At 35.9% G+C, this 27,131-nt stretch overlaps 1 protein-coding gene across 1 annotated transcript in view; it reads left to right on the top strand.

Moving 5' to 3' along the window:
- Positions 1 to 26,820, top strand: part of LOC120769007 (sodium/potassium/calcium exchanger Nckx30C) — a 126,644-nt gene extending 99,824 nt beyond the window's left edge. Inside the window, exon 6 of the mRNA XM_040095847.1 lies at positions 26,500 to 26,820. Within this exon, the coding sequence (XP_039951781.1) occupies positions 26,500 to 26,740 (241 nt within the window). The 3' untranslated portion in view covers positions 26,741 to 26,820. The remainder of the gene's footprint in view (positions 1 to 26,499) is intronic.
- The last annotated feature ends 311 nt before the right edge of the window (positions 26,821 to 27,131 follow it).

The raw sequence follows: 27,131 nt of genomic DNA, 5'->3' as shown, positions 1-27,131 counted from the left end.
ATTCAATACTATCTGGTGATACTAGCCTGTGTTAGGAAACTGTCAAAGATTCATGACATTTCATCTAACTTTGGGAAGTAAGAACTACGCTCTGAACTAAACGCCCATAATTTAGTCTAAAGCGATCAGTTACTGTTTTCTAAACATAAACGGTAGGTCGCTGGAAAAATATGCAATTCAAATAAAAAGGTCAAAGATATTCACCCATTTCGACAGCAACGAAGCTTGACAATATCGAACCGGTATCAAATGTGTACAAAAGTTGTCCTAAAACTCCGCCAATTGAAAAGCTCGTATTGCTCGTACACCAGTCTATCACGTAAATAGGCCGCTTCTTTATTGAATTCCTCCTTAAATATACATTTGGTTAACGGATTGTAGCATCACGCCGCATGATACATATCTACAGACATATACATATGTGTGTCTTTAGTTTAAATATGATAAAATTACATTTACAATCACAAAGCTAGAGTGAAACTACTAATCTATGAATTCAAGGCTAAAATTATACTGATCATTCAGCATTCAACAATCAGCTGACTGGTATTGGTTTGTGTCCTTACTAATTATGCGCAGGACTGCATTCTAAAGAACTTAAATCTTGAACAAAATGTATTAATCTAAAAGGAGAATATGGCGACGACCAAAACCATATTTTCATTTGAGAGAAACGATCCGTTATTGTTAGTCCAAAGGCCAAGATTCAAGCGTCCCATTCACACGACAAGCGGATCGACGGATCCCGACTTTTACGTCGCCTACAGTCTTGGCATGGCAGCATACCTTAAATTTATTTATAAAATACTTTCTTTTTACTACTAAAATAACAACAATAATAATTTAAGGGTAATAATAATACTAAAGCTTATTTATTACAAAGAGAGAAATAGCAATGGACTAACATACGTTTATTTATAGGCAATTCGGCTTAATACTTTTAACTTTTTAATAGTATTTTTTAATGGGCTATTACAAAGCCCATGATGTAATTATTTATTTTCGAGAAATTATTAATTAAGGGCTTAACACACATCCAAAATATAATGCGAAATGTTTTCCATATCTCAAGAGTTCTTGGAGACATTCTGAAATGCTCGCCATAATATCACTTTTGAATAGAATATGTGACGTAACAGCTGGTGTCTTCGAATGTAAACGAGTATTGCTCTTTAAGATGAATAAATTTTACTGTCGAATTTCGTCTTATTTTTAATGAGCGATTTTTAATCCCATTCGTGAAATAAAACAAGGTTCTAATAGTCTGCGAAGGGCTTTTTGATATCAAAAATACACTTTAAGAAATGACCAAAGAATATATACAGTACTATACATAAAAAATCGCTCGTCATTTTTTGGTTTTCGGCCACTATGCGGCTACCTGTTTCTTTATACTCTCCCGCATGTTTTTGATAAGGCTAAAATCGAGGCTTTTCCAAGGCTATGCCAACTGCTTTATTTCTTTTACAGTCACAAAACTGACGACCAGCAAAAAAAAAAAGGTAGATAATTGAAATTAAATTTGAATGAGATTGATAACAGGTGGTAGAACCAAAAAAAAATTTACTAAAGATATTAACCCTATGACATAGCGCCGAATCGTGTTGAAAGAAGATGTCGTTTTTATACTGATGCAGTTCTTCGATAGATAGTATCAAATTGGCTTCCAGGATTTTACTATTGGCCTGACTGTTTCTGATGCTTTTAAATTAATATTTTAATTGAATCTCTTTTACTCCATTAAAAGAAAAACAGCCCCAGACCGTTCTGCTGGCTTGTGAGCATTCTCCGCTGAACCATTCGCCTGACCTTCTCCATATATGGACACAATTTTCATTGTATTTTACGTGAGTAATTGCCATTCGTGGCCTAATTGATAAGGGCGAAGAGACAACATTTCCACTTTTATCGGGTTCGAGGCCGATCTAAAACCGCTGCCGTGATGTAAATCCGGCATCAGGCCAAAATGCGACTGTGAAATTTTCAATTATAGCTGCATTTAGCCACAGCATTCACCACGAATCTCCCCAATTTGCCAGACCCTATCAGCAGATTGAAGCGTAATCCAAGGGCTTTCTGCTTCCCGTGGTACCAGATTTAAGTCTCCCGTCAGACCTTGTACCTTTTGCTAATACCTGTTGAGAAGCCATCAAACTTTATGACTATTGACATTTTTTGCTTACACTTCACATCCTTCATTAGAAGGAATGTAATTCAAAGTTTTTAATATCAGTTCATGCTGAGTATTATATACATACAAGGTGGTTTCCAAAGTAAACAGGACTTTAAAAGAAGACAGAACCAATAGATTTTTTCGGCAAAATCAATTTATTTTATTCAAAATAGTCTCCTTCTGCTTCAGTACACCTTTTTACACGATCCAAAAGCATGTTGAACGAGTGTTTTAGCTCGTTGGCCGGTATGGCCGCCAGTATGCCGGTGCAAGCCTTTGAATGGTTTCTACGTCTGCATAACGCTTTTATTTCATGGGCAAATGCATTTTTCCGAAAGGGAGAAGTCGCACGGTGTCACATCAGGTGAATACGGGGTGTGTTTAATGGTTAAAATGTAATTTTTGGTCAAATAATCGTGCTTCGAATGTTGGATTCTAAGCAATTTTTGGTCGTCAGTCAATTTGTGCGGAACAAACCGTGCACACACCTTTCGTAAGCCCCATGTTCGATCAAAAGGCGATAAATCGATGTTTTGGAGATGTTCAATTCCATTTCCATGAATTTCAATGATGATTTCGGCTGATTTCGGCCGATTTTTGATGAATTCACGCACAGTTTCGATGGAATTTCCGGTGATCACGGATTTCGATTGGCCCACATATTGATCATCATTTATGTACTCACGATCACTTTGAAAACGTTAAAACCACTCGTGCACTCTGCTACGGGAGAGGCAATCATCGCCATAAACTTGTTTCATCAATTGAAACGTTTCGGTAAAAGTTTTACCAATTTAAAAACAAAATTTAATGTTGGCTCTTTGTTCGAAGAGAGCCAACATATTTACCATTTTTCATATATATTTCTTTGTTCGAAGCTCATTTTCGCACCGATAACACAAACATACTGACACTTAAAACGCAATGACTTTACTTCCAATCTATGAAATGTCATGTCATTCTCACTGGACAATCGATAAAGAGAGCAGATTCTAACGCACTAGTCGACATATAGATGGCGCCACCAGGGGCGCTAGATTCAAAAAGTCCTGTTTACTTTGGAAAGTTCCTTGTAATTCTACATAATACGACACCTCTTTGAGCCTAGCCTCTGACTTATCTATCGATTCGGTATCAACCGCCGTAAAAAAATATTTACATTTGCATATTTTAAGCCTTAGTTATCAAAATATATTTAGCAGTTACTGCTAATCAATCGTAATAAAGATTAAAGTTTTAAAAAATTTCATCCAAAACCAAATCACAAGCGCAAACACAGCAGCTGCGTTTAGAACTTTCCACATATGGCTTATCACTTGAAAGCGAAAAAAAGACACTTTGACAGAAATAAGCCGCAAAATTTAAGCCTTGTTAAACCTTGTAACCACTCAGCACTTAACCTTAACTTGATGTGCACATATAACTGATACTTATAAACACACATGTATACATACACATTTGCATGAGCACTTAGAGCGCACACCTACGCCAATTTAACTTTCGAGTGCTGAGCGTATGAAAAAGGCAACCAGAAAAACTCACACAAAAAAAGCACAAAAATGTGGAACAATTGAAAGAACTTAAAACCTTACTTATAAGCATAAAAGCAATTATACATACATACACGCATACCTATAGATATGTAGGTGTGTGTGTGTGTGTGTTTGGTGTACCGTTAAGCTGCAGCCAGCACAGTTAAGTCTCACAAACACTCATTAATACGCCATTCAACATTTGAAATGACATTGAATAATGAAAAAGTTCACAGGCCATACGAAATGCACACACACACGCACACAAACACCACCGTAGCCAGCCAAAAAAAAAAGCAAGTCGGATATAGCGTGTATTGTGAGTGGTTGCATGTGGCTCGCATGTAGGTGCACTTATTTCTGCTCGTATAACCGAAATGTCAGTCAGTCGCCAACAGAAGCAATCAAGCACACACCCACACACACATATCGCACACAAGCACATCCATATATGTATGTATAGGACACATGTGAGTTGCTTGTGCTGGCATATGTTCGAGACAAGCACAATCAGTGAGACAGTGACAAGTTGAGGTACATCAATTTTTAACAAAGTACCACAAATCTGCTCTAAAGCCGACCTATTCGCGTGCTTACGCACACACAGACACTCAAATGCTTAAATACTACACACACACACATGCAAATGCGTAGTTGAATTTGTGTGAAGCTCACACAAGCAGTCAAGTTTTGGCCCACAAAACTGCCTCTATTTCAATGACATCTTCTGCCTCATCTCAACTTGCATACACACACACATTTACAATATACTCGCATATATACCCTCACATATACACCCTCACATACATACACTAAGGCTCATATACGGTTATTCAAGCGCCCTGTGCACCTGAGACGAGCTAGTAGACCGTATGCCTAGTTAAGCCCTGTAATAAAAAACGTATAAATTGCCGCTTAACAACAACAACCATCACTACTACTACTACTACCACAGTAATGAAAGGTAAAACTACACCTATACAATGACACGCATACCGCGAAATTGTGTGAGGACACGTGTAGCACATATACTAGCATGGGCTGGTGTAGTGAAATTTGAATGCGACCAATAATGGCGCCGTTGTATGGCAATTTATACACGACAGCGATAGGTTACACACTAAAAGGCTGAAAAATTCTCAAAATTCAACATTTTTGAAGAAATTTGTTTTCGCTGGTTATAAAGGTCACTTTGCATGGTGACCAAAAAGGTTCTAGAAATTGTAAATGAAACGCAAAATATGTAATTATTCAACAATATTCATTTTGTCGCCTTCAAAGTAATACCCACCAAATGTAATACGCTTATGCCAATGATTTTTCCACTCCGCGAAACATTTTTCGTAAACACTTTTTGGAATGGCCTTCACCGAATTTAGTTTTATCTCTTCGATCGGCTGAAAAGGGGTTCCATTCCGATGATTGTTGACTTATACGCATGTCAAACTCATAAATCCATGTCTCATTGGCAATTATAACTCTCTCCATGAATGTGCTATCGGAATCCGCTGTATCGAGACAGCTAATGCCCAAAACAGCCACCAAAATAATTTGAACGGACTCGTAAGAGATGTCGAGCTCTCTTGCCATCTATCTAACACTTGCCTGACGATTTTCAAGCAGCATATACTTTTTTAATCAGTTTTCATCAGTTGAAGAAGTCGAAGGTCGTCCAGAACGTGACATGTCTTTTAAGGCTTTATACCGCTCTACAACTAAACTACCGTAAGCCGTTTCCAACATTTCCAACGATTCCGCCTAAGAAATTTCGTTAGGAATACATAATTTGAGAAAAATTCTTTGTTCGACATTTCTGCTGTACCGACTTTAGGTATACCATTCTTTCCATATTTCAGAGAGATTTCCATAGAGATTGTGCCAATACGTTAAGTGTATTCAAAAGGGATGAGAAGTAATATACTTGTCATGCACTCTGCAAGCTACTTTCCATTTAATCTCACTACTCTAACACGATAAACTCATAAACTCATCTTAAGCATTAAACACTGCACAGAAATATGAAGTTTATTGTTAAATCAGCACCCTTCTAGTGCTTGACATTGAACACCTCTCATAAACTCGGACTACGCACACAACTTCCAACTGAACTTAAACACTTTAACGCAATAAACTCGTGTTTAGCATTAAACACCGTTCAGAACTATGAAATTTATTGTTAAAATAAATCCCAAAACTCGATTTACAATTTCATATTTTAGTGTTTAGCAATAGAGACTACTCACAAATGTAGAGTTTACCAAATAATTTCTCTTAATTATACTTGTAGTTTTCGAGAAAAAGATGCTACCAGCAAACAAAAATATATCAAATTAAACTCAAGATTTTTCCTCACCTCGTTGTTTCGATTAATTATTATACTTCATCAACTACATCCATCTGAATAACAATATTTATCCACTATGAAAATGGATCGATCGATGTAAATCACAAACTTGTGTTTAGCCTCAAACCCGCAGTAAGCTCTTCAGCAAATACAATACGAGTAAAACGCAGATTTTAAGGGCTTACATGGGTTACCTCGGGCAAAAACAGCCTGTGAAGCTTTTAAACTCGGCCATTGCGACGCCATTTTCAGTGACCCTTCGGATAAAAATCTTACCGCGTTGGCAGGATAACATTTTACAGGATCATCTAAAGTGAAAAAATAATACGCGTTTTAGCAAAAACCTTAATTTAGAACTTGAACAAAGAAAAAATAAACTGAAAATTAGATATTTGGTAAACATTTTTATAAAAAAATTAAAACTTCAGTGAAAATTGCGCGACATTTTTTTCAAATAGTTGTAATCGAAAAATATCCTTCGTCCAAATCTTTAAGAATTGTATTTCAGAAACCTATGTAAAATTTCATGAAGATCGGTTGAGTAGTTCTCGAAAAATCTTGCCAACCAACTTCAAAAACACAGTTTCGAGAAAAACGCGTTTAAAAAAGGCGCACTTAGCCCAGCTAGCCTCGAGCTCAAAAATTCTGAAGGTTGTATTATTACTCGGATGAGAGCGTAACGATGACGAAAAGGAAATTTCTGAAGAAGAAGATTATGATTTCGAGAGAAATCAATTCCTCCGGAGAAACATCAATTCCTAAAACTTTTTCACAAGGTGAGCTTAGTGATCTTATCAGGGATTTAGATCTTGCAAAAGAGCGTGCTGAGTTGCTAGCATCTTGATTGAAAGAAAAAAATTGTCTTTCTTCTGGTGCAAATATTACTTTCTATCGCGCAGGAGAACAAAACTTGCTACAATTTTTTTCTTCTGATACAAATTTGGTATTTTGTCATGATGTGAACGGCTTGATGGCTTTCATGGGCCTGAAGACTTATCATGCAAGTAATTGGCGTATTTTTATCGACAGCAGTAAAAGAAGTTTGAAAGCAGTCCTTTTACACAATTGCAATAAATATGCTCCTATCCCACTGGCCCACTCTACATCTATGAAAGAAGAATACAACGTAATTTCAGTTCTTTTAGAAAAAATAAGATATACTGAACATGGTTGGGTAATTTGTTCGACTTGAAAATGGTAAATTTTTTGTTGGGCCAGCAGAGTGTTTATACAAAATACCCTTGCTTAATTTGTTGCTGGGATAGTCGAGCTAGACCTAGTCATTGGACTGAAATAAATTGGCCTGCCAGAAATCTTGTTCTTGGCGAAAAAAATGTCATAAACCAGCCTTTAGTTCCACGAGAAAAAATCATTCTTCCGCTTTTGCACATAAAACTAGGGCTCATGACACAATTTGTCAAAGCTCTTGAAAAAAGGTCAATGCTTCAAGTTCCTATCTCAAAAATTTCCAGGATTGACTGCGGAGAAATTGAAGGCTGAAATTTTTGATGAGCCTCAGATACGTCAACTAATAAAAAGTTCTAAGAATTTTGAAGCTTCTATGACTGAAATAGAAGAACTTGCGTGGAAATCGTTTGTCGTTGTTATACAAAACTTTCTTGGTAACTTTAAAAGCAGATAACTATAAACAGTTCGTCGAAGAAATGCTGCTGAGCTTCAAAAATTTAGGATGCAATATGGGTTTGAAGGTGCACTACCTAAGTAGTTACATTGATCATTTTGAACATAATTTAGGAGATTTTAGTGAAGAACAAGGTGTGCGCTTTTACCAGGATATAAAAACAATGGAACACAGGTACCAAGGCAGATGGGATACTCATATGATGGCAGATTATTGCTGGGGAATTATGCGTGATTGTACAGGACGAGCTCATTCAAGAAAATTACTAAAAAAAATTTTCTGGATGAATAATTTCCAAATAAATTAAAATGTTTTTTTTTTTTTTAAATTTGTTTTTTTTTTTTCTTCCTATTGAACAAGAGCTGATACGGATAATGTGACTTGTTTTCTCGTATCAACTCACAAAATACATACAAAATCTAGTATAAAATCATAGGCACCAAAATGAGTGTAGGCCAGTGTTATCATGAAAATAATCGCCAGGCGCAGCAATCTGGTAAAAAAAACAATATATCGATCCAGTTTGCGTGCTTAGTCCGGGTCAAATTTGATTATATGGTACATAAGCTAATTTTGTAGTAAAAGAGTAACAAAATAGACGACCATAGTAGACCAGAGTCTATAGCAATATATCAATAGACGATGAAATCTAAGTCAGAATGAACAGCAGCGATTTTGGGTACTCCAGTGGAGTGACATATACTGGTTTTAAAGCTTAACACCCTATGTGACGCGTTCAATGCACAGGTTTTAATACCGGAAAAGCTTTTTGATGAATACTTGGTAAAAACTTTGCTCCCAATTTTTATTTGGCTTTATGGCTATTGACTATGCTATAACTCCTTGTTTGCAATTATTCCACGAAAAATACCTCAATATTAGCTCTGCCTATTATTCCTAGTAAATGCCTTAAATTTCAAACTTTAAACATAGAAATACTATAGAATTTCAACAGTTAGACTTTTTTTTAAATATTTTTTTTTTTTGCCTTTTCCACTTATCCTTTGCACGTGTATATATTTACCGTTACTTAAAACAACTATTTTTATTTTTCGCCAAGTTTAAAAGTGTACAGAAGTTTATTACTATGTTATAAGTCGCCATAAGAGACTAAGTAAACCAAACCGCAGAAGAGAAAAGAATACCAAAACTTTTCTTTCAGCACACACACACACAACACACACGTTTACTGTAAAGAAACCGCATAAGCTCACATATGCAAATATTGCACATATACAAACATTTTATCCTTAGAATAAAGGAAAGCGCAATTTCAACTTTTGTGCTCCGTCAAGCATTGGTGGAAGGAAGTGGTAAATGTGAGTGCAACGATACAGCAAAGCCCTTGTCGACATGCGATTTAGGCTGCGGCGAGGGCAGAGGGGATGAGCAAAGTTGCCGTATACTTCTTGCAAAGTAATGCTAGCTAATATGCAAAGAAAAGTAGAAAACAAAACAAAAATTATGCATATTGTTTGCAACACGTTATGGAGATAGCAAACTAGTTTGCAGATGGCGCCAGAAAGTATGCAGTTGATGGGTCTACATAAGTGAAAAAGAAAAATGTGTTTTAGTACAAAGTTTATCTGTTGCGGATATTGCACAGTGGTAAGGTTACGTTACGTTCAGGTGGTTGCCACAGGTAGCAAAATGTTCGAGATGTCGATATATTGACAACAGTCACTAGTCAGCCCACTAGTAGTCAAGTAAAGTAGTCACTAGCCTGCTGACATTGTCACAAGTAATCTGAAGAGGAATTGAATGGAAATCTGAAGAGGTTTTGCAATTGAAATGCAAATTTTTGACTCACAACATGAAAAAATCTAAGTTTTTGAAGCTTTTTTAGCGATCATTAACACATTATACACGTTTTTTCGAAAAAAATGTCTGTTAGTTTATTAATGATTATAAATTTTACTAAAATTTTTGAGAAGCTTTAGCTTTAAGTTTTACAAAAGGATTTTTTAAGCCAGAGATATAAGTATCCTCCATATTTTTCTTCCAAACATTTTGTATGAATATTTTAAGTTTAATTAAGCTTTTCAAAACGATTTTTTAAACAAAAGATAAGAATCCTCCATCTTTTTTTCCAAACATTTTAAATGAATATTTTAAAATTATGCCAACATATTTGAGAAGCTTTTAGAACTGGAGATATACAAAATTACTATAAATTATACTTGCCAGTTTGAGGAGCTTTTAAGCTTTAAGCTTCTAAAAATGCTTTTTTATACAAAAAATGCAAATATGTTTTTAAGTCCTTAATATTTTTCTTTCAAAAATTTTTATGAATATTTACAAACTATACCAAGCTTTTTTTAAAGCTTCTACCATTTTTAGATTTATAAAACGATTTTTTGAAGACAGTAGTTAGATACTTGCAGATTGCCTTCAAAATCTTGCAATTCTACCGAAAGTGCTTTTTTTTCAATTGTTTTTTATGCGAGTTTCGTTAGTAAACTTTTTGAAAAGCTTCTAGACTTTTATAAAGCTTTTTCAGACTTAATAGTTATACATATTTCACTCTCTCTGAAGACCACCATCAATAACTTTGCAATTATCAAAAAAAAAATTAAGCTTTTATCAAGAAAATAAATAAATCGTTTATACACTCCAAAATCCAAAATTCTCCATATGCAATACTTTCGAAAGAGCTTTTCCTACCAATTGTATGAGCCCTTGGTATTGTGTTTATGCAAATAATACCCAAACTTTTTGCGAGCTTTCGGACTTTTTTAAGAATTTTAGACTCAATAATAATTCATAGTTTTAAAAATATCTCGGTGGACCACTATCAACATCTAAACAATGAAGAAAGTAGGTAAGTACTCTGTTTATCGTCTGCCCAAAACTTAAATTCTTCCACAGAAACTTTTAATATCAATTCTGTTTCGTGCGAATTTAGAGTTAATAATAAGTCCTATGAAAAGCTTCCAGATTTTTATAGAGCTTTTGAAAGCTCGATAGTTGTGCTTCTTTTATTAAGTATCTCTGAGGAGTAAGGTCAACATTTGTTTTCAGCGGATTTAAAAATAATAATAAGTCTTTTGAAACGCTTCCAGATTTTTATAGAGCTTTTGAAAGCTCATTAGTTTTGCATATTATTAAGTATCTCGGAAAAATACGATCAGCATCAAAACAATACTGAAAAGACGTTTTGGGCTTCTATCTATAGTCTACTGGAAAATAAAATTCTTCCAAAGAAGCTTTCTCTTCTAATTGTGTTCCATCTAATTTTGCATGACAAGTTTTTTGAAAAACTTGAAGATTTGTCGTTGTCTTTCTATGACAATCATCATTTTAAAAATAGAATATTTTCGAAAAAACTTTTTCTTTTTATAAATATTTGAAGGAGCTTTTTAAACTTTTGGCTTTAAATATTTTTTTTATTCAAAACCATAATTAGAAGCTTAAAGTCCTCATCAAAAAAAAATTGCAGCGCAAACTGTAAAGCTCGAGTATATTCCGCTCCTGAAGATATACTTCGATACTAACATCACCAAACTTCGCTTAAATTTTTGTGCAACTTTAATAACTTTAATAATTTAGTATTTACAAAAAAAGTGCACATTAACTTCCCAAAAAGTCGCGCCATTACAAACTGAATTATTTGCTTATCAAATATTTATGAATTTGTCAGGTTGCGCCTGAAAATATACAAGTATGTTTAGTTGAATTATTTATTTGCCAATTATTTGTGTATGCATTTTTAAAACCGTTAATAACAACAAAAGCTGCTAACAAAATAATGTTGCGCTACTAAAATCTGCAAAAATCCGTATGTATGTATATACATGGATATACGCATGTAGCATATTATTAGGCGTTTAGCGAACATTAATGATTCGTGCATTTCCGGCAGGCAGATAGCTATTTTGGAAATATATTAAATTTGTAATAAAATGTTATGTAGGCGTATATGATTTAAATTATGAATTGAAAAATTTATCTATTCTCGATTTTTTGTTATTTTATTGCCTACATTTAGGCGACGTAAATAATTAATGAAATAAGTTGAAATTTTAGAAAGTCATACGAAGATTTGGCTACACTTAAAGGGCTATAATATTTACTACGCCATGACAAAGTAATGCTGACATTGGTACATATGTCTATGTGTCAAATATGGGTTGAATCAGGTCAATGGTTCCCTTAGCTCCCATATAACTAATACAACGATTTCCGAACTTCCAGGTGACTTTATACCAAATATATAAGCCCATATGTGAGTTATCTTAATAAAATTAAGATAGCGTATTTATCTTATAACAACTTTATAACAGAGCCCCAGACGTTCTTCATTATGCAGCATGGCCCCAATTGGAGATTCCAAGTGTAGCCAAGTCTTTCCCTCCTTGGTCTTTCCAATGGAGTGGAGATCTTCTTCTTCCTCTGCTTCTCCTGGCGGTTACGGCGTCGAATACTTTCAGACCTGAAGAGTTTTCATCCATGACCCAACCAGCGTAGCCTCTGTCTCTTAATTCGCTGAACTTTGTCAATGTCGTATATCTCGAACAGCTCAGAGTTCCATCGACTGCAGTATGCAGGACAATAAATCTTCCTCAGAACCTTTCTCTCGAAAACTGGTAACGCCGACAAATCAGATGTTGTCATCATCCAATCCTCTGCACCATAAAGCAGTTCGGGAATGACATGGGACTTGAAGAACTTGGTATTTGTTCGTCGAGGGAGGACTTTACTTCTCAATTGCTCACTCAGTCTCAATTAGCACCTGTTGGCAAGAGTTATTCTGCGTTGAATTTCGAGGCTGACATTTTTGTTGGTGTTAATACTGGTTCCAAGATAGACGAAATTATCTACGGTTTTGATGTTATAACTGTTAATAGTAAGATGGATGCCAAGTCGCGAGTGTACGACTGTTTGTTTTATAACAGGAGATATTTCATCTTTTCCTCGTTCCCTACCAGACCCTTTTGCTTCGCTTTTTGTCTAACCTGGAGAAATCAGAACTATTGGCGCGATTGTTATGGCCATTGATATCGATATCATCGGCGAACGCTAGAAGTTGTTCCTTCTTGTAGAACGTTGTACCTTCTCTATTCAGCTTTGTCAAATTATATTCTCCAACAGTAGATTGAAGAAGTCGCACGATAGGGAGTTGCATTATCTGAAGTCTCATTTGGTTTCGAACGGCTCGAAAAGGTCCTTCCCGATCCTGACGGAACTTCAGGTATTGCTCAACGTAAACTTACAGGAGGAGTTCTCTGACCGCGTGGCCAGAAATTATTATTTTACATTTGGCTGAAACAGCTCACCACTTCGGGTATTACACCAAGTATCCTCTGGGTAGCCGAAAAACATCCGTTTGAAGGCGAACTAAAGTGAGAAAGCAGAACAGGTATGTGCGCTGGGTTTGGGACTCGCCACGTAAGAAACAGCAGCCTCGGAGGAGCCCTTTTGATGACGACCCCGGCAAACATGTTAAGGATTATTTGAAGGCATGCACTTGGAATGTCCGTTCCCTTAATTGGGAAGATGCCGCTGCCAAGCTGGTTGATGTCCTCGTTAGAGTAAAGGCTGACATCGCCGCCGTTCAGAAACGCGATGGACGGGACAAGGACTTAGTAAAAGCCTTATTGCTTCTTTTCACCAAATAACCGCTAACAAATGTTTTGCCTAAGCATACATTTAGCTGCTTAAATTAAATTTGCAGAAAATCATATAATACATGGTAGGTAGATATGTACATATTACTCATTGACTGCTAACAGTATAGCATCATATGTTGCAAGAACTGCAGTCGCTGTTAGAATTTGCTGAAATGTAAAATCTCCTAGAAGTATGCAGCGCACATTTTTTGCACGTCAAGTTTAAATTGAAATTCCGCAAATGAAATACGAAAATTCGCACGAAAAGGAAATGGACTTTCCTCTAGAGTTTAGTGAACTAGAAATGAGTTAGAAGCGTTAAACCAAGGCCAAGCAAAAAAGTATGCAATGAACAAGTCATATACGTGGTAAAATAGACTGCAGCTGCGCCTGCAAGTATGTTGAGTTAAATGCAAAATACAAAATAAATCACACTTACAATGCAGTGCGAAAGAAAATTCGTGCATAGAACAAATCAAGCGGAATACCAACAAAACAAAAAGCGGTAAATGCAAGTAGACCGAAAAACTGCAAAACACAATTGAATGCATATATGTATGTATGTATCTGTACCACATATGTATGTAGGTATGCATGTAGGTGCATATAAATAGTTGGTAGTCGCAAGCCTCGCTGCACATAAATTTCCGTGTACCCAAGTAGCAGCCGCTTAAAAACGCCAAATTCATTCACCAGCATAAATGCTCTCCCACATATGTTTATACCTATATAGTATATACATATAAGATATATAATATCTACATCTAAGGTATATACTATAAGGAATATAAATACTTGCAAACATGCATACCTAGGCAATATAGTCATCTACAATCTGCGAATATTGTAGTCGCTTGATTTTGGTTTTAATCCCCTGAACAAGGTATATGAAGGAAAACTTGTTTATGTGCCAAGATATCTTCACGAAACTTGGCTCAGGTAATTTTCCAAAGCAAAGCTACAATCTCTGAAGAAATTGTTAAAATCGGATTAATATAGCTTATAGCTGCCATACAAACTGATCGATCAAAATTAAGTTCTTGTATGGAAAACTGTTTTATTTGCCAAGGTATCTTAACGAAACTTGGCTCAGGTTGTTTTCCAAAGCAAAGCTACAATCTCCGAAGAAATTGTTCAGATCGGATCACTATAGCATAAAGCTGCCATACAAACTGATCGATCAAAATTAAGTTCTTGTATGGAAAACTGTTTTATTTGCCAAGGCATCTTCACGAAACTTGGCTCAGATTATGCTCCAAAGCAAAGCTACAATCTCCCAAAAAATTGCTCAAATCGAACTACTATAGCTTATAGCTGCCATACAAACTGATCGATCAAAATTAAGTTTTTGTATAGAAAACTGTTTTATTTACCAAGATATCTTCACGAAACTTGGCTCAGATTATTTTCCAAAGCAAAGCTACAATCTCCGAAGAAATTGTTCAAATCGAACCACTATAGCTTATAGCTGCCATACAAACTGATCGATCAAAATTAAGTTTTTGTATAGAAAACTGTTTTATTTGCCAAGGTATCTTAACAAACCTTGGCTTAGGTTGTTTTCCAAAGCAAAGCTACAATCTCCGAAGAAATTGTTCAGATCGGATCACTATAGCTTATAGCTGCCATACAAACTGATCGATCAAAATTAAGTTTTTGTTTGGAAAATGTTTTCATTTGACCAGTTATCTGCACGAATTTTAACATAAAATATTTTTCAACACAACGCTACAATCTTCGAAGAAATTGTTCAGATCGGATCACTATAGCATAAAGCTGCCATACAAACGTACCAATCAAAATCAAATTTTATATCATTTCAGAAGGGTATTAAAGTTTGTGTGCAGTTGCTATTAACTTTTTTCTTATTTTTTATTTACCGTTATTCACTAACACAATGGCGGCATATTCGTCTATGCCAGGTTATTTGTTGTTTTGTATTTCATTTTGTGCTATTTTTCATTTAACCGCATTTTTCAATGTCCCAAAAAATGTTTGCAGAAAATAGGCACGGTAGTGCGATATATAGTACTTATATACAAACAAATAAACTTAAATATTTACCTAAACATACATATGTAAATGTTTTTCAGCCGCACTGTGCTTTAAAAGTTCCGTCAATATCAAATACTCGATATGTATGTATTCACCTAAATAAAGTAAAAGATTTCTACCCCATGTGGGTATTAAAAAACGAGCTAAACTCGTGCTGAATAATGGTTGCAGCCAGCGCACTCATAGCAATATGCTGTGGCAAATAGTTCAAGCTGCCGAAAAGGAGTGTTAAAAATTAAAAAAAAAAAATTCTGAGAAACATTTTGTATTGAATATTAACAACTTGCTGATACAATGAATAGAAAAAGGTGTCTATTGAGTTTAGTTTTAGAGTAAATGTCTGCAGTCGTCCTCGGAGACAATATGGCTTCTTCAAGAGCAATGCCGAGGCTCTGATGCTATTGAAGCATTCCAAGAGCGAAACTGTCTCAAAAAGTTTGTATTTGTCTAAAAGCTTGAGCCAGCAGAAGAAAACAAGCTGGTTCTTGCACAAATGTCAATGCAGTGCCTTTGATACCACTAAGGTGTTTCAATAAATGAAGGAAAGGAGGATGCTTGAAATATTTGAAGGTATAGGCTGAGGTCTCCTAAGAAAATAAAATAAGTTTTCCAAAAATTGTGGCCTTAAAACGCTTTTTCTAAGTTTTCCAGTCAGGCATTCTAATAAAAATTCAAAGACAGTTTGGTCTTGAGCCGCAAAACTTGGACAAATGGATTGATGCTGACTATACTCATGAGTAAACGAACTAATAAAGGGTAGAAGAAAGAACTATTACAGGTATTTATTTGTTTTCGATGACCCGTTTTGTGAGCGTTTCGTTTCTGGGAACTGCTTAGTTTGCTGATTTCTGCGGGTTCGGATTGATTCCTTTTCACGAAACTTTCGTATTCCTTTACTATCAATTTTTGACACTTGAGCTCTTTTTCAAAAACTGGAGCGCCAGCAGCTTGATCTTTTACTATCTTTCCTTGTCCCCAGCTCTTATGACTTCTGAAGTGTTTCAAACACTGTTCTGATTCTCAGGTCCGGTGTTTCAAATACTGGCTGGTTCACATTTCAATTTTTGTTTCTGAGTCGATCTCTATCGGTGACTTAAGAATATTCCTACCATGACTTGGTTAAGTCAAGTTAGGTTAAATGGTCTGTTTAACAGTGGGTTTAATCGAGTTTTGACAGTTAACGTCAGAGTTTCACCCTTATCACGTACCTGCCAATTGTGCAGTACCGGACCAGCCACACAAATGAGTATGATAATGAAGTAACGTGCTATCGGTAGTGAGGTCACTCAGTTCTTAACTAACTTTTAGCGCACAGTGAGCGAGCTCAAGGCAAGTATGGCGCCTCTACTGTTCGTTTGTATGCTCACTTATCTGAAAGATGTTGCATTTCCATGCAGTGACTATGTCTTACGTTTGAAAAACGCTATGGTGATCCGGTAAATTAAAACTAAGCTCAAGAAAGAACTCCCAAAAAAGATTTCCTTCTAACCAACCTTCAGTTTCGACCCATCAGCGCTTCCCAGCGGGTGAAAAAACTGTCAGAAATTGACTATACGACGCAGTCATGCCAAACAATATCAATTTTATCTTTCATTTGCTTTCCATACCTTCCATACTCGATTACTAGCTGCGACAAATATACCTCATCTATACCGGAGATCATTCAGGAGATTTTTAGATAGAAAAGCTCCATCAAAGCTTTATTTCATTGATTTTCCGATCTGTCAACAATTAGTAAGGAAACAAAAACCACACAACATTAGCACATTAAATTTTACCTAAAAATTAACAATATTAAAAGTCATACGATCAAAGAAGGTCAAAAGGAAAAGATTTATTAAGCTATCGTATAGAATATGGAAAAATAATAAGTAAAACCGCGCTGATTGCGCTGAAAAATCATGTTAAGTGGTGGACCTCACGCAGATGTGCGAATATTAAATATATTTATGTATACGCTACGGCAATATATTCCAGTTAACCACATACATATGTACATATATATAGAACTTTGTGCCGCCGAATGAAAAGCTCACCATGACTTTTATGCAACTACAATTTCACACATACAAATTTCTTTATATATACAGTTATATAACTACATATACATACGCTACGCATGCACGCGTCTATTTGCAGCAAGTGCGTGTGATAAGTGGCAAATAATGGCCTTGAATTGTGCTGGTGGCAACAACACGCACAAGTAGCTGCCAACAAAACAAAAAACCTCAAACGAATGAAGGATTTTAAAAGTGTGAAAAGAAAGTGTTATGCATAGCGAGAAGGACTGACATACAAGTGTTGAGTAAAGTATGTCATGTCTTAGCATACATTAAGGCGCAAGTGGAATTTCACTGAAAAAAGCCAAGTCTTTCAAAAGTATTCAGCTAAGATATACATGCAAAAACATCTATTTAATATAGTATGTGTGAAGCTCAGCAACTTTTTACAAAAGATTGCAAAGCAATGTGATTGAAAAGAGTTTTGTAGGAAATGTCAGACACTAGCATAACTTTGCGTTATAAATGAGTGATTAGTTAGCCTCCCTCAGCGTTGGCTAACGGTTTTGTGAATTACGTTAAATAAACAGTTAGTTTCTACAAGCTTTTTTACAAGCCATAATAAATTAAAAGCATTAAACAGCGATTTTTCGCCTACTTTGAGGTTGACTGTGGTCAACATGGCGTATGAGTAATCACTCAAACGTACTGGCTGCCTTTTTTTGAAGTAACGCTAAAGAAAATTGAGAAAAACACAGAAAAAAGTATGAAAATAGTATGAAAGCTAAAGCAACAACAACCTCTTTAGTAATAATAATAATATTAATAAAAATTTGTGTTGGTTAAGACAAAAACAACTACTGTGGTGAAAATAATATATTAATGAAATTAAGAGTAATATGAGAAAAGAATGTATTTCAGGCCTTAAAACGCACAGTAAGTTTACCTAAGGCTTAAAGAAATATATTTGTTCTAAAGCAAGTTAAAATGTATTACTTCGAAATCGCACTTTAGAAATACTATAATATATTATATATAGTGTAGTTCAAAGATAATTTTCTTATCTAAAAACGAGACCTCGTTATAGCCTTGCAATTCAGTCTTCAGTGTGTTCGTAAACCAGAAATGATTCCTAAATTAATCAATGCGAGTATCCACCATTAAATTACTTCGTAAAACTTGGCTCTTAGGATTTTTTTCTACTCACAATCGGAAACAGAGTCTAAACACTTTCTTAACTAAAAACGAGATCTCGTTGGAAACTTAAAATTCTGTCTTGAGTTCTCAAACCGAAAGTATTGCAAAAATATTCCTTCTCATAACTATATACGAAAGTTCTACCATTTAATCGATTGTCAAAGTCAAAAACACTGAAATTTTAGAAAGGATTTGTACATAAAGGGTGATCAATTTCGATGTTCCCTACTTTTTAAAGAAAAAAAGCAGAAACTTGAAATTTAATGGGAAATGTTTATTATCATTCGAAAGATACGGCTAGGCCTCATATGGTCCAACCGTTTAGCCCAATTTTCTATGACTTGTTCAAACATTTCCCAACAACTCACATTCAAGCGCCAGTTGCTAATGGGTGGTTACAACTTCACTGGGTTCAAAAGCGTAATCAACCTTCCGAGAGGAAAATTCAGCTACTTGTGGCATCTAACACTGAGCACTATTGTATCAAGAAGCACACATTTAACAAGAGTATTGACTCTTGTGCAAACTGTAGGTTCTGGGCAGAGGCAGAATACTAAAATTTAGCAGTGTGCTGTGTCGTCATGGTTCCTTGCAAATGAGGAAGTAAGACTTCGTTAATAATTTTAAAACTTTTAATTTATTCTTCAAAATTCTCAAAGTAATTTCCCTTGACTCCAGTACACTTGTGCCAACATGTTTTCCAATCCCCCTCGAAACAGTTGTTAAAGCCAATTTCCGGAATAGCCTTTAATACGCGTAACTATTCACATTTAATGTTTTCAATTGACGCAATACGGTTTCTCCGGAGCGATCGTTAGAGTTTGCTGAACAACCAAAAGTCATACGGATCTAAATTAGGCGAATACGGTGGTTGTGGCACGATATTGGTTGGAAATTTGGCGAAAAACACACGAAGAATCAATGCAGTATGCGACAGTGCATTAACGTGGTGCAAAGACCACGGATTTTCGGTCCGTACGGCCTAGGCCTATTTTTACTAAAACGCTTAATCAAATAGTATTCCTTGTTGATCGTTTGGCCAACCGGAAGTGGTTCGGAGTGCACCTTAGCTCGACAATCGGAGAAAGCTGTCAACGTAACCTTGATTTTTGATCTCCTTTTACGTAGTTTTTCTGGCTTCGGCTCACCTTATCCATATTCGACCGATGATCAACTGTTTCCGAATCATAAGCATAGATCTAAGACGCTTTGTCTGTATTAATACGTTTCTTGACATCCCGATGGTCGGAAAGCTTTGTTTCCCCGACGTTAACGCGATACTGTTTTTCGAAAGAAATTAGTAATTTTGGAACCAATCTTTTTCTAGGCCCAAATGATCTTTCAAAATGGTTTTCACTCATACTTTAAGATTCGAAGTATGCCAGTAAGTTCTGACCATTAATCAGCGATTCCCATTTGATGACCGTCCTGGACGTGGTTTGTCGTCAACGCGTTCTCTACCCTCTTGTAGTTTGTAGCAAAAAAAGCAACGCTTGCTCGTGACAAACAATTATTACCGAAGGCTTTTTCCAACATTCTAAATGTTTCAGCACCAGAAATTTGATTCCGCACACAAAATTTAATGGCACTTCCTTGCTGAATAATATCTCTCAGAGTAAAAATCGCCGAATGCACTTTAGGCACTTCAGTAAGACAAACGTATACTAAAAACTAATGATTATTATACTCTCGCAACAATGTTGCTAAGGAGAGTATTATAGTTTTGTTCACATAACGGTTGTTTGTAAGTCCTACAACTAAAAGAGTCAGATATAGGGTTATATATACCAAAGTGATCAGGGAGACGAGTAGAGTCGAAATCCGGATGTCTGTCCGTCCGTCGGTCCGTCTGTCCGTCCGTCCGTGCAAGCTGTAACTTGAGTAAAAATTGAGATATCATGATGAAACTTGGTACACATATTCCTTGGCTTCATAAGAAGGTTAAGTTCGAAGATGGGCAAAATCGGCCAACTGCCACGCCCACAAAATGGCGGAAACCGAAAACCTATAAAGTGTCATAACTAAGCCATAAATAAAGATATTAAAGTGAAATTTTGCACAAAGGATCGCATTAGGGAGGGGCATATTTGGACGCTGTTTTTTTGGAAAAGTGGGCGTGGCCCCGCCTCCTACTAAGTTTTTTGTACATATCTCGGAAACTACTATAGCTATGTCAACCGAACTCTACAGAGTCGTTTTCTTCAGGCATTTCCATATACAGTTCAAAAATGGAAGAAATCGAATTAGAACCACGTATGTTAAGCGTGATTTTCAACATAACCTTTTAGGAAACAAACTCTAAAGAGTTTGGTTGACATAGCTATAGTAGTTTTTCGAGATAATAAGTATAAAAACTTAGTAGGGGGCGGGACCACTCCCACTTTTCAAAAAAATTACGTCAAATATGCCCCTCCCTAATTCGAACCTTTATGCGAAATTTCACTTTAATATCTTTATTTGTGGCTTAGTTATGACATTTTATAGGTTTTCGGTTTCCGCCATTTTTGTGGGCGTGGCCGTTGGCCGATTTTGCCCATCTTCGAACTTAACAACTTCTGTATGGAGCCAAGAAATACGTGTACCAAGTTTCATCATGATATCTCAATTTTTACTCAAGTTACAGCGCTTGCACGGACGGACGGACAGACGGACGGACGGACAGACAGACATCCGACATTCATCCGAATTTCGAAAACTCTACTCGTCACCCTGACCACTTTGATATATATAACCCTATATCTGACTCTTTTAGTTTTAGGACTTACAAACAACCGTTATGTAAACAAAACTATAATACTCTCCTTAGCAACTTTGTTGCGAGAGTACAAAAACTAATGATTATTTTTATGTGACATTTGTCACAATGTTACTGACAGTCACAACAACCTAGAGAAAACATATTTCGACAAATGGGTTTTCGCGCGAAATTTTGATTAAAAAGTCTGTCAATTTTCTGCCCAAAAGATCTATTTATCTACTAAAATGTCCTCAACTGCTTCAGTGTTTGAGGCCTTCAGATTTTAAAGATAAACAGATTGAACTAGTCTTTAAATTATTTCAGTAGTAGAAAATTTTAGTATGTTACTAATAAAGGTAAAGACAATCAAAATATGAAAGAATTGTTTTTTCGAAATTTCCCACTAGGTTAATTAATTGACTTTGAAAAGTCCCGATTTCTTCACGTACTATGAATTATCCAATATAAAAAATCAAATTTTTCCATATATTATTATTTTTATATATAATATATGTATTTAACTCATTGCAAATTTTATTTTCATTATCAAACACACCAACACTGCAACCCAGAGAATGCCTAGCCAACCACGCACCTATGGTGTCGAAGTTTTTACATGCGTTGACCCACTGCCTACAATTCACGAATGTCAACTTTCATTTCCGTTGCAATTTGAATACAAAAACTCACCAATACGAATACACACACTCAGACAAATATGCAAGGAAAGTTACCACAGCGCTTATATTTTTATTTGTATGTAAGCATGCATATATGTATATGTGTATGGGTGCTTCAGGAGATAGCAGATAGCAAGTTTATGAATGCGCTGCTGTTTACTTTTGTCTAGGCGAGTGTGGCATACAATTGTGACCTTGTCGCACACATTTCCTACCACTATCAATATGCATGCATGTAGTAGTATGAGCCCATTCACATGCACATACACACACACACACATGCGCATGCACATACACACTGTCAGCTCTAAGCTACAAGCAGTGTGCTCTATGCGCCTACAAGTATGTGAATTTACTCTCCACTTGTTGGTGTAATTAGTATCATGATGTGTAGCGGTGTTTTTTTTCCTCTCACAGTACGCACATTAATTTTGCCACTCCTACACACACCTGCATATGCATATATACAGAGAAATGTTACTATGTTTGCACCTTGGAAATTATTCTAAAGTTTTTTATACGCTTTGCTACCTGCGTATGGTTATTTTCAATTGGATGAATGTGCGCAGTTGTGTATGTGTGGGTGTACAATTAAGCACAGCGTGTGTTGTTGCTCACAGTGCATTATAGTTTTGTTCACATAACGGTTTTTTTTTTGTGGTTCATCACACATTAAAAGTTAACCATATCATCGTGCCAAAGTTTTGCCTTTTAAAGAAACAATGACAAGAGACGATAACCACGCCTACAAAATTATATTATGGCCAAGCTAAACAAGAATAGTGCCTTGTGAAGTCAAGCTTCAGTATCAAGTTTATTTCACTCGACAGAGCTCGTCAAAAGCAGAAAGTCTAATCATATATCATATGATCAAATTTGAGCCGGACTGAGCGCGCGTAAGCAAGTTGAAATTTTGTGTTTCTAATAAAATCAAGGCTACGTAATCCTCGAAAATTTTGCAGAGGTATTTTGGAGCGTCTAACTTATCTCGAACACCAGTATTTAAATGACACAAAACATTCAGTGAAAACCGTGAGATCATTGAGCTTTGCCAGTCTCTATTACTGACGATATCATCGAAATAGCCAAAAAAAAAGTGTTTGAAATCATCGTGTTGGTATCAAAGAAATGGAAGATGATGACTCAATACATATTGGTTAATGTTTTGTTTGTATGAAGCATGTTAATACTAAACTTGTACCAAAACGACGAATATTTTTCAAAAAAACTACGTTGAGTAGAGTTTGCAAAGGAGATAAGGGCTTTATATTCATTGAACTCATTCTTACTGGTGACGAGAAGTTAATTTACGAATATGACGTCGAAACTGTTCAACAATCTAGCGAATGGAGCTCCAAAGACGAGCCGAAGCCGAAAGAACTAAAATTCGCTGAAGGCCAACCCAACCGAATCTGTTTAAAGACTAAAAGACTAATTGGAAAATTGGATATAAATTTGGAATGCTTGCTTTCAAGAGCCTATTTTGATGACGATAATGAAGATTTGTAAAAAAATAAGTGAATTTTTTTATCAGTCCGAATCAAATTTGATCATATAATACGTTAAAAAAAATTTTATACTAGAAATAAAAATGGACTAAAAATATTTCAAAAAGAGATTAACCATCTTTTTACTACAAAGCAGTCCTGGCTACACCGTCTACATAAAAATTAACCTACACACATATATCTTACAGTATAATACCACCAAATCTAGAGTATTTCTCTCACTCAGTGTTATCCGTACTTTCCTGCCCTTACTTGGATTTTTATTTTACTGCTTTGTATACATACATACATATGTATTCGAAAGCACGCATTTTTTGTAAAAATTCATTATCACCGTGTTTGCATTTCACTTAAGCTCAATGTGGCCACTCACAAACGCTGCCAACTACAACCCACCATAGCAGCATGACTGACCCCCTGCCCGCCGTCGTTGTCTCTATGAAACCAGTATGCTTTTGACATTGGCTCTGAGTCTGAGTTTTTGTAATACATCAGCATTGCTTACTGCTATCCTGAGGGTATTAGCATACAAGCGGCTTCATATTTTATAAGCTTAGAGAACTTTCATATTTCAGGGAAGCATTTGCTTGTCGCTTTATTCATTTCTATGACTAATACTTTTCTTTGAAGTATAACTCAAATGTTTTGCGTGGTTCATTTACTAAAATATTTTGGGCAATTGGAGATCGCTGATCTCAACAGATCAAACTAGACTATTATCGGCACTATTCCTCACAAAAAAACTTTGAAAATATGGAGTATCGCTTATCACACGAAAATAAGCTATTTTAATAATTCCGTGCGTCCCTCTCTTCGTTCTCGAAGGCTCGCTGTCATAAAGCTTTTATTGAGGTCAAACATTAAGAAGAGAGTATGGAAGGGCATCCGTTGGCTTATACTGTTATAGACGAGCTATTAAGAAGGAGAGGGGCCTATCACCAATAACATTTTATAGAATATTCGTTTGGTGAAGGCTCTCAGAGAAATGACGCTTGCGGCTCTCATTGCCATCTGTGGTGCACTACAAGTAACAACGCCAGTGAATGTCATACTGCTAATAGCTCCTGTCGATTTAGGCATATGTATTACCGCGAAGATGCTGTAAGACACAGGAAAGCTTTGTATGTGACAGAGTCCAAACTGAGACATTAGGATATTTATTGCTTCTTCGACGACATCCCTAAAAACGTAGGTCTTTATGTCGGAGAAACTACTCTTGATACGAAGTCGCTGGTTAAGAGCTGCAGTGGGCTTTTTCTAGAATAGGGCGAAGCTTAAAGAGAACTACTGTAGTCTTTTTCAAGCAGAGTTAGTCAAGAAGCGAGTACGGCAAGTACGTATTATTAAGGGCTGCTATATATGGCCTAATAATGAAAATAGGAATATTTATCAACGAAAATGGTTTTATTGTTTTTCAAAATATTCTCCATCAAGATTTAAACCAAACCAATTTTCGAAGCACTTTTGCCACTCCGATTGAGACACCTCCAAAACATGGTTTTTGAATGCTTCAACAGCATCTTTTGGCGACGAAAATCGTTGACCACGCATTATTTTCTTGATGTGTGAGAATAAAAAGAAGTCATTGGGTGCCAAGTCAGGGCTGTACGGCGGATGACCCATCAATTCGACGTTTTGGCCGGTCAAAAAGGCGCTGGTTTGAGCCGATGTGTGAGAGCTCGCATTGTCATGGTACACAATGATTCGTCTTCGAAAAAGGCGACCATTTACTTCGAAGTTCTTCTTCCACGAACAACTTTCGTTGGATTTGGCTCGTCTTGGAAGACCCACACGGTCGATTGCTGTTTTGTTTCGGGCTCATACATCCATGATTCGTCACCTGTGACGATCTTATAAACGTCTTTTGAAGCACCGCGATCGTATTTTTTTAGCATTTCTTTACACCAATCCACACGAGCCTTTTTTTGAGCGATTGCCAAATTGTGCGGGATCCAACGAGAACAAACCTTTTTTACGGCCAGGTGTTCATGCAATATCGAATGTATGCTGGTGGGAGAAATGCATAGGCATGCCTCTATCTGAAGGCATGTTACATGACGGTCTTACATTATCAGTTCACGTACGGCATCGATGTTTTCTGGCACAACGGCTTTTTAGACGACCTTCACGGAATTCGTCTTTGAGCGAGCGTCGGCCACGATTGAATTCGTTGTACCAGTTTTCAACAGTGCTTTAGGATGGTGCTTCATAGCCATACAAAGATTTTAGTTCATCGATGCACTCTTGTCGTGATAATCCACGTCGAAAGTTGTGAACAATGATCGCATGAAAATGTTCACGAGTTAATTCCATTTTTTGGCCGAGATGAATTTTTTAATTCCCTGTAAATAAAACAATTCACGATTAAATGGCAAAACGTTCTGAGTAATGTTATGCTAAAAAACGTCAAAATTTCCAATGGAAATGTCAGATTGCACCTAGCAACACTTAGTGTTGCCTAGGCCAGAAATATAAATAGCAGCCTCCGAGAATCGCTTCAACAAACTTGCGGCAGCCTCGGAGCGCTTTGTCGAATTTCGAGCGTCTTTTCAATCAATAAATAAGAGTTGTAGGTATCACAACACACCGGAGTTCTTAGCGGTCTAACGGAGAGACGTTTTTGCATCGACCTTTTTACTTAACCTAAGCCTTAGTTGGTACTTTCTAAGCTAAACTAATTCACAACCTGAGAAACTGTCTCACTAGAAAAAAGTTACATTCAAGCAAGGAGCTCACAATAGACACAAATGTATTATTTGACGACGTTAAAGCTATACACTATAGCACTAGTATCGAAATGTTGACTAAAGCTTCTTACGCACTTGTGGAATTCGGAATTTATAGCCGAGAATCTTGTAAAAAAATATATATTTTTTGTTGTGCAGAAGCTATTTATTAGCTAAAATCTATAATTTTTATATATTAAAATTCACTTAGTTTAAAAACCTTAATTTCAACTTACTTAACGATATTTCTCACTTTATACAATTATTGCTAAATATGCCATTTCTTTCAATTTCAGTTTACCTATACCATGGCTAATTTATGGCATCATCTATGATGCACCTGTCGAGGTTAACTCTGTGGGCATGGTCTGCTCCATAACGATACTCTTCATGATGTTACTCTTTGTCGTTATGTCGATTGCCTGCTTCCGTTGGAAAATGAATAGGGGACTTGGTTTTACAATGTTTTTGTTGTATTTCGTTTTTGTTGCTGTTTCGTTAATGTTCGAATATGATACACTCCAATGTCCAGTGTAAAATGTGACAAGTAAATATAATGAAAAATATCACACACACACACACAAAAAAATAAATAAAAAAAGGAATAAAAAAGAAATAAAAAAGAAATAAAGACAGCAAACAACAACAAAATAAAATAGCAAGTTAATATTAAAAGAAGTAAAATATATATAATATTTAGTATAAATGCAAAAAATATGAAAAATATAAATAGTGCAAGTTAGGCGATTGATTGAAGTAGTTTTAATAAAATTATAAAACCTATATTAATTAAAAAAAAAATTTAAAAAAAGTTGATAAACAGAGAGCAAAAAAATGAACTACAGATAATATTGGAACTATTATAGTGAAAACGAAATGTAAATTTTAAGTAAAACTTAATGACATAAAGCGACGCAGCAGCTGCGCA

This window comes from Bactrocera tryoni, chromosome 2 (genome assembly GCF_016617805.1).
Source record: "Bactrocera tryoni isolate S06 chromosome 2, CSIRO_BtryS06_freeze2, whole genome shotgun sequence".
In the NCBI taxonomy this organism is placed as follows: Eukaryota; Metazoa; Arthropoda; class Insecta; order Diptera; family Tephritidae; genus Bactrocera; species Bactrocera tryoni.
The sequence above is the reverse complement of the archived record's forward strand: the minus strand, read 5'-3'. Positions and strand labels throughout refer to the sequence as shown.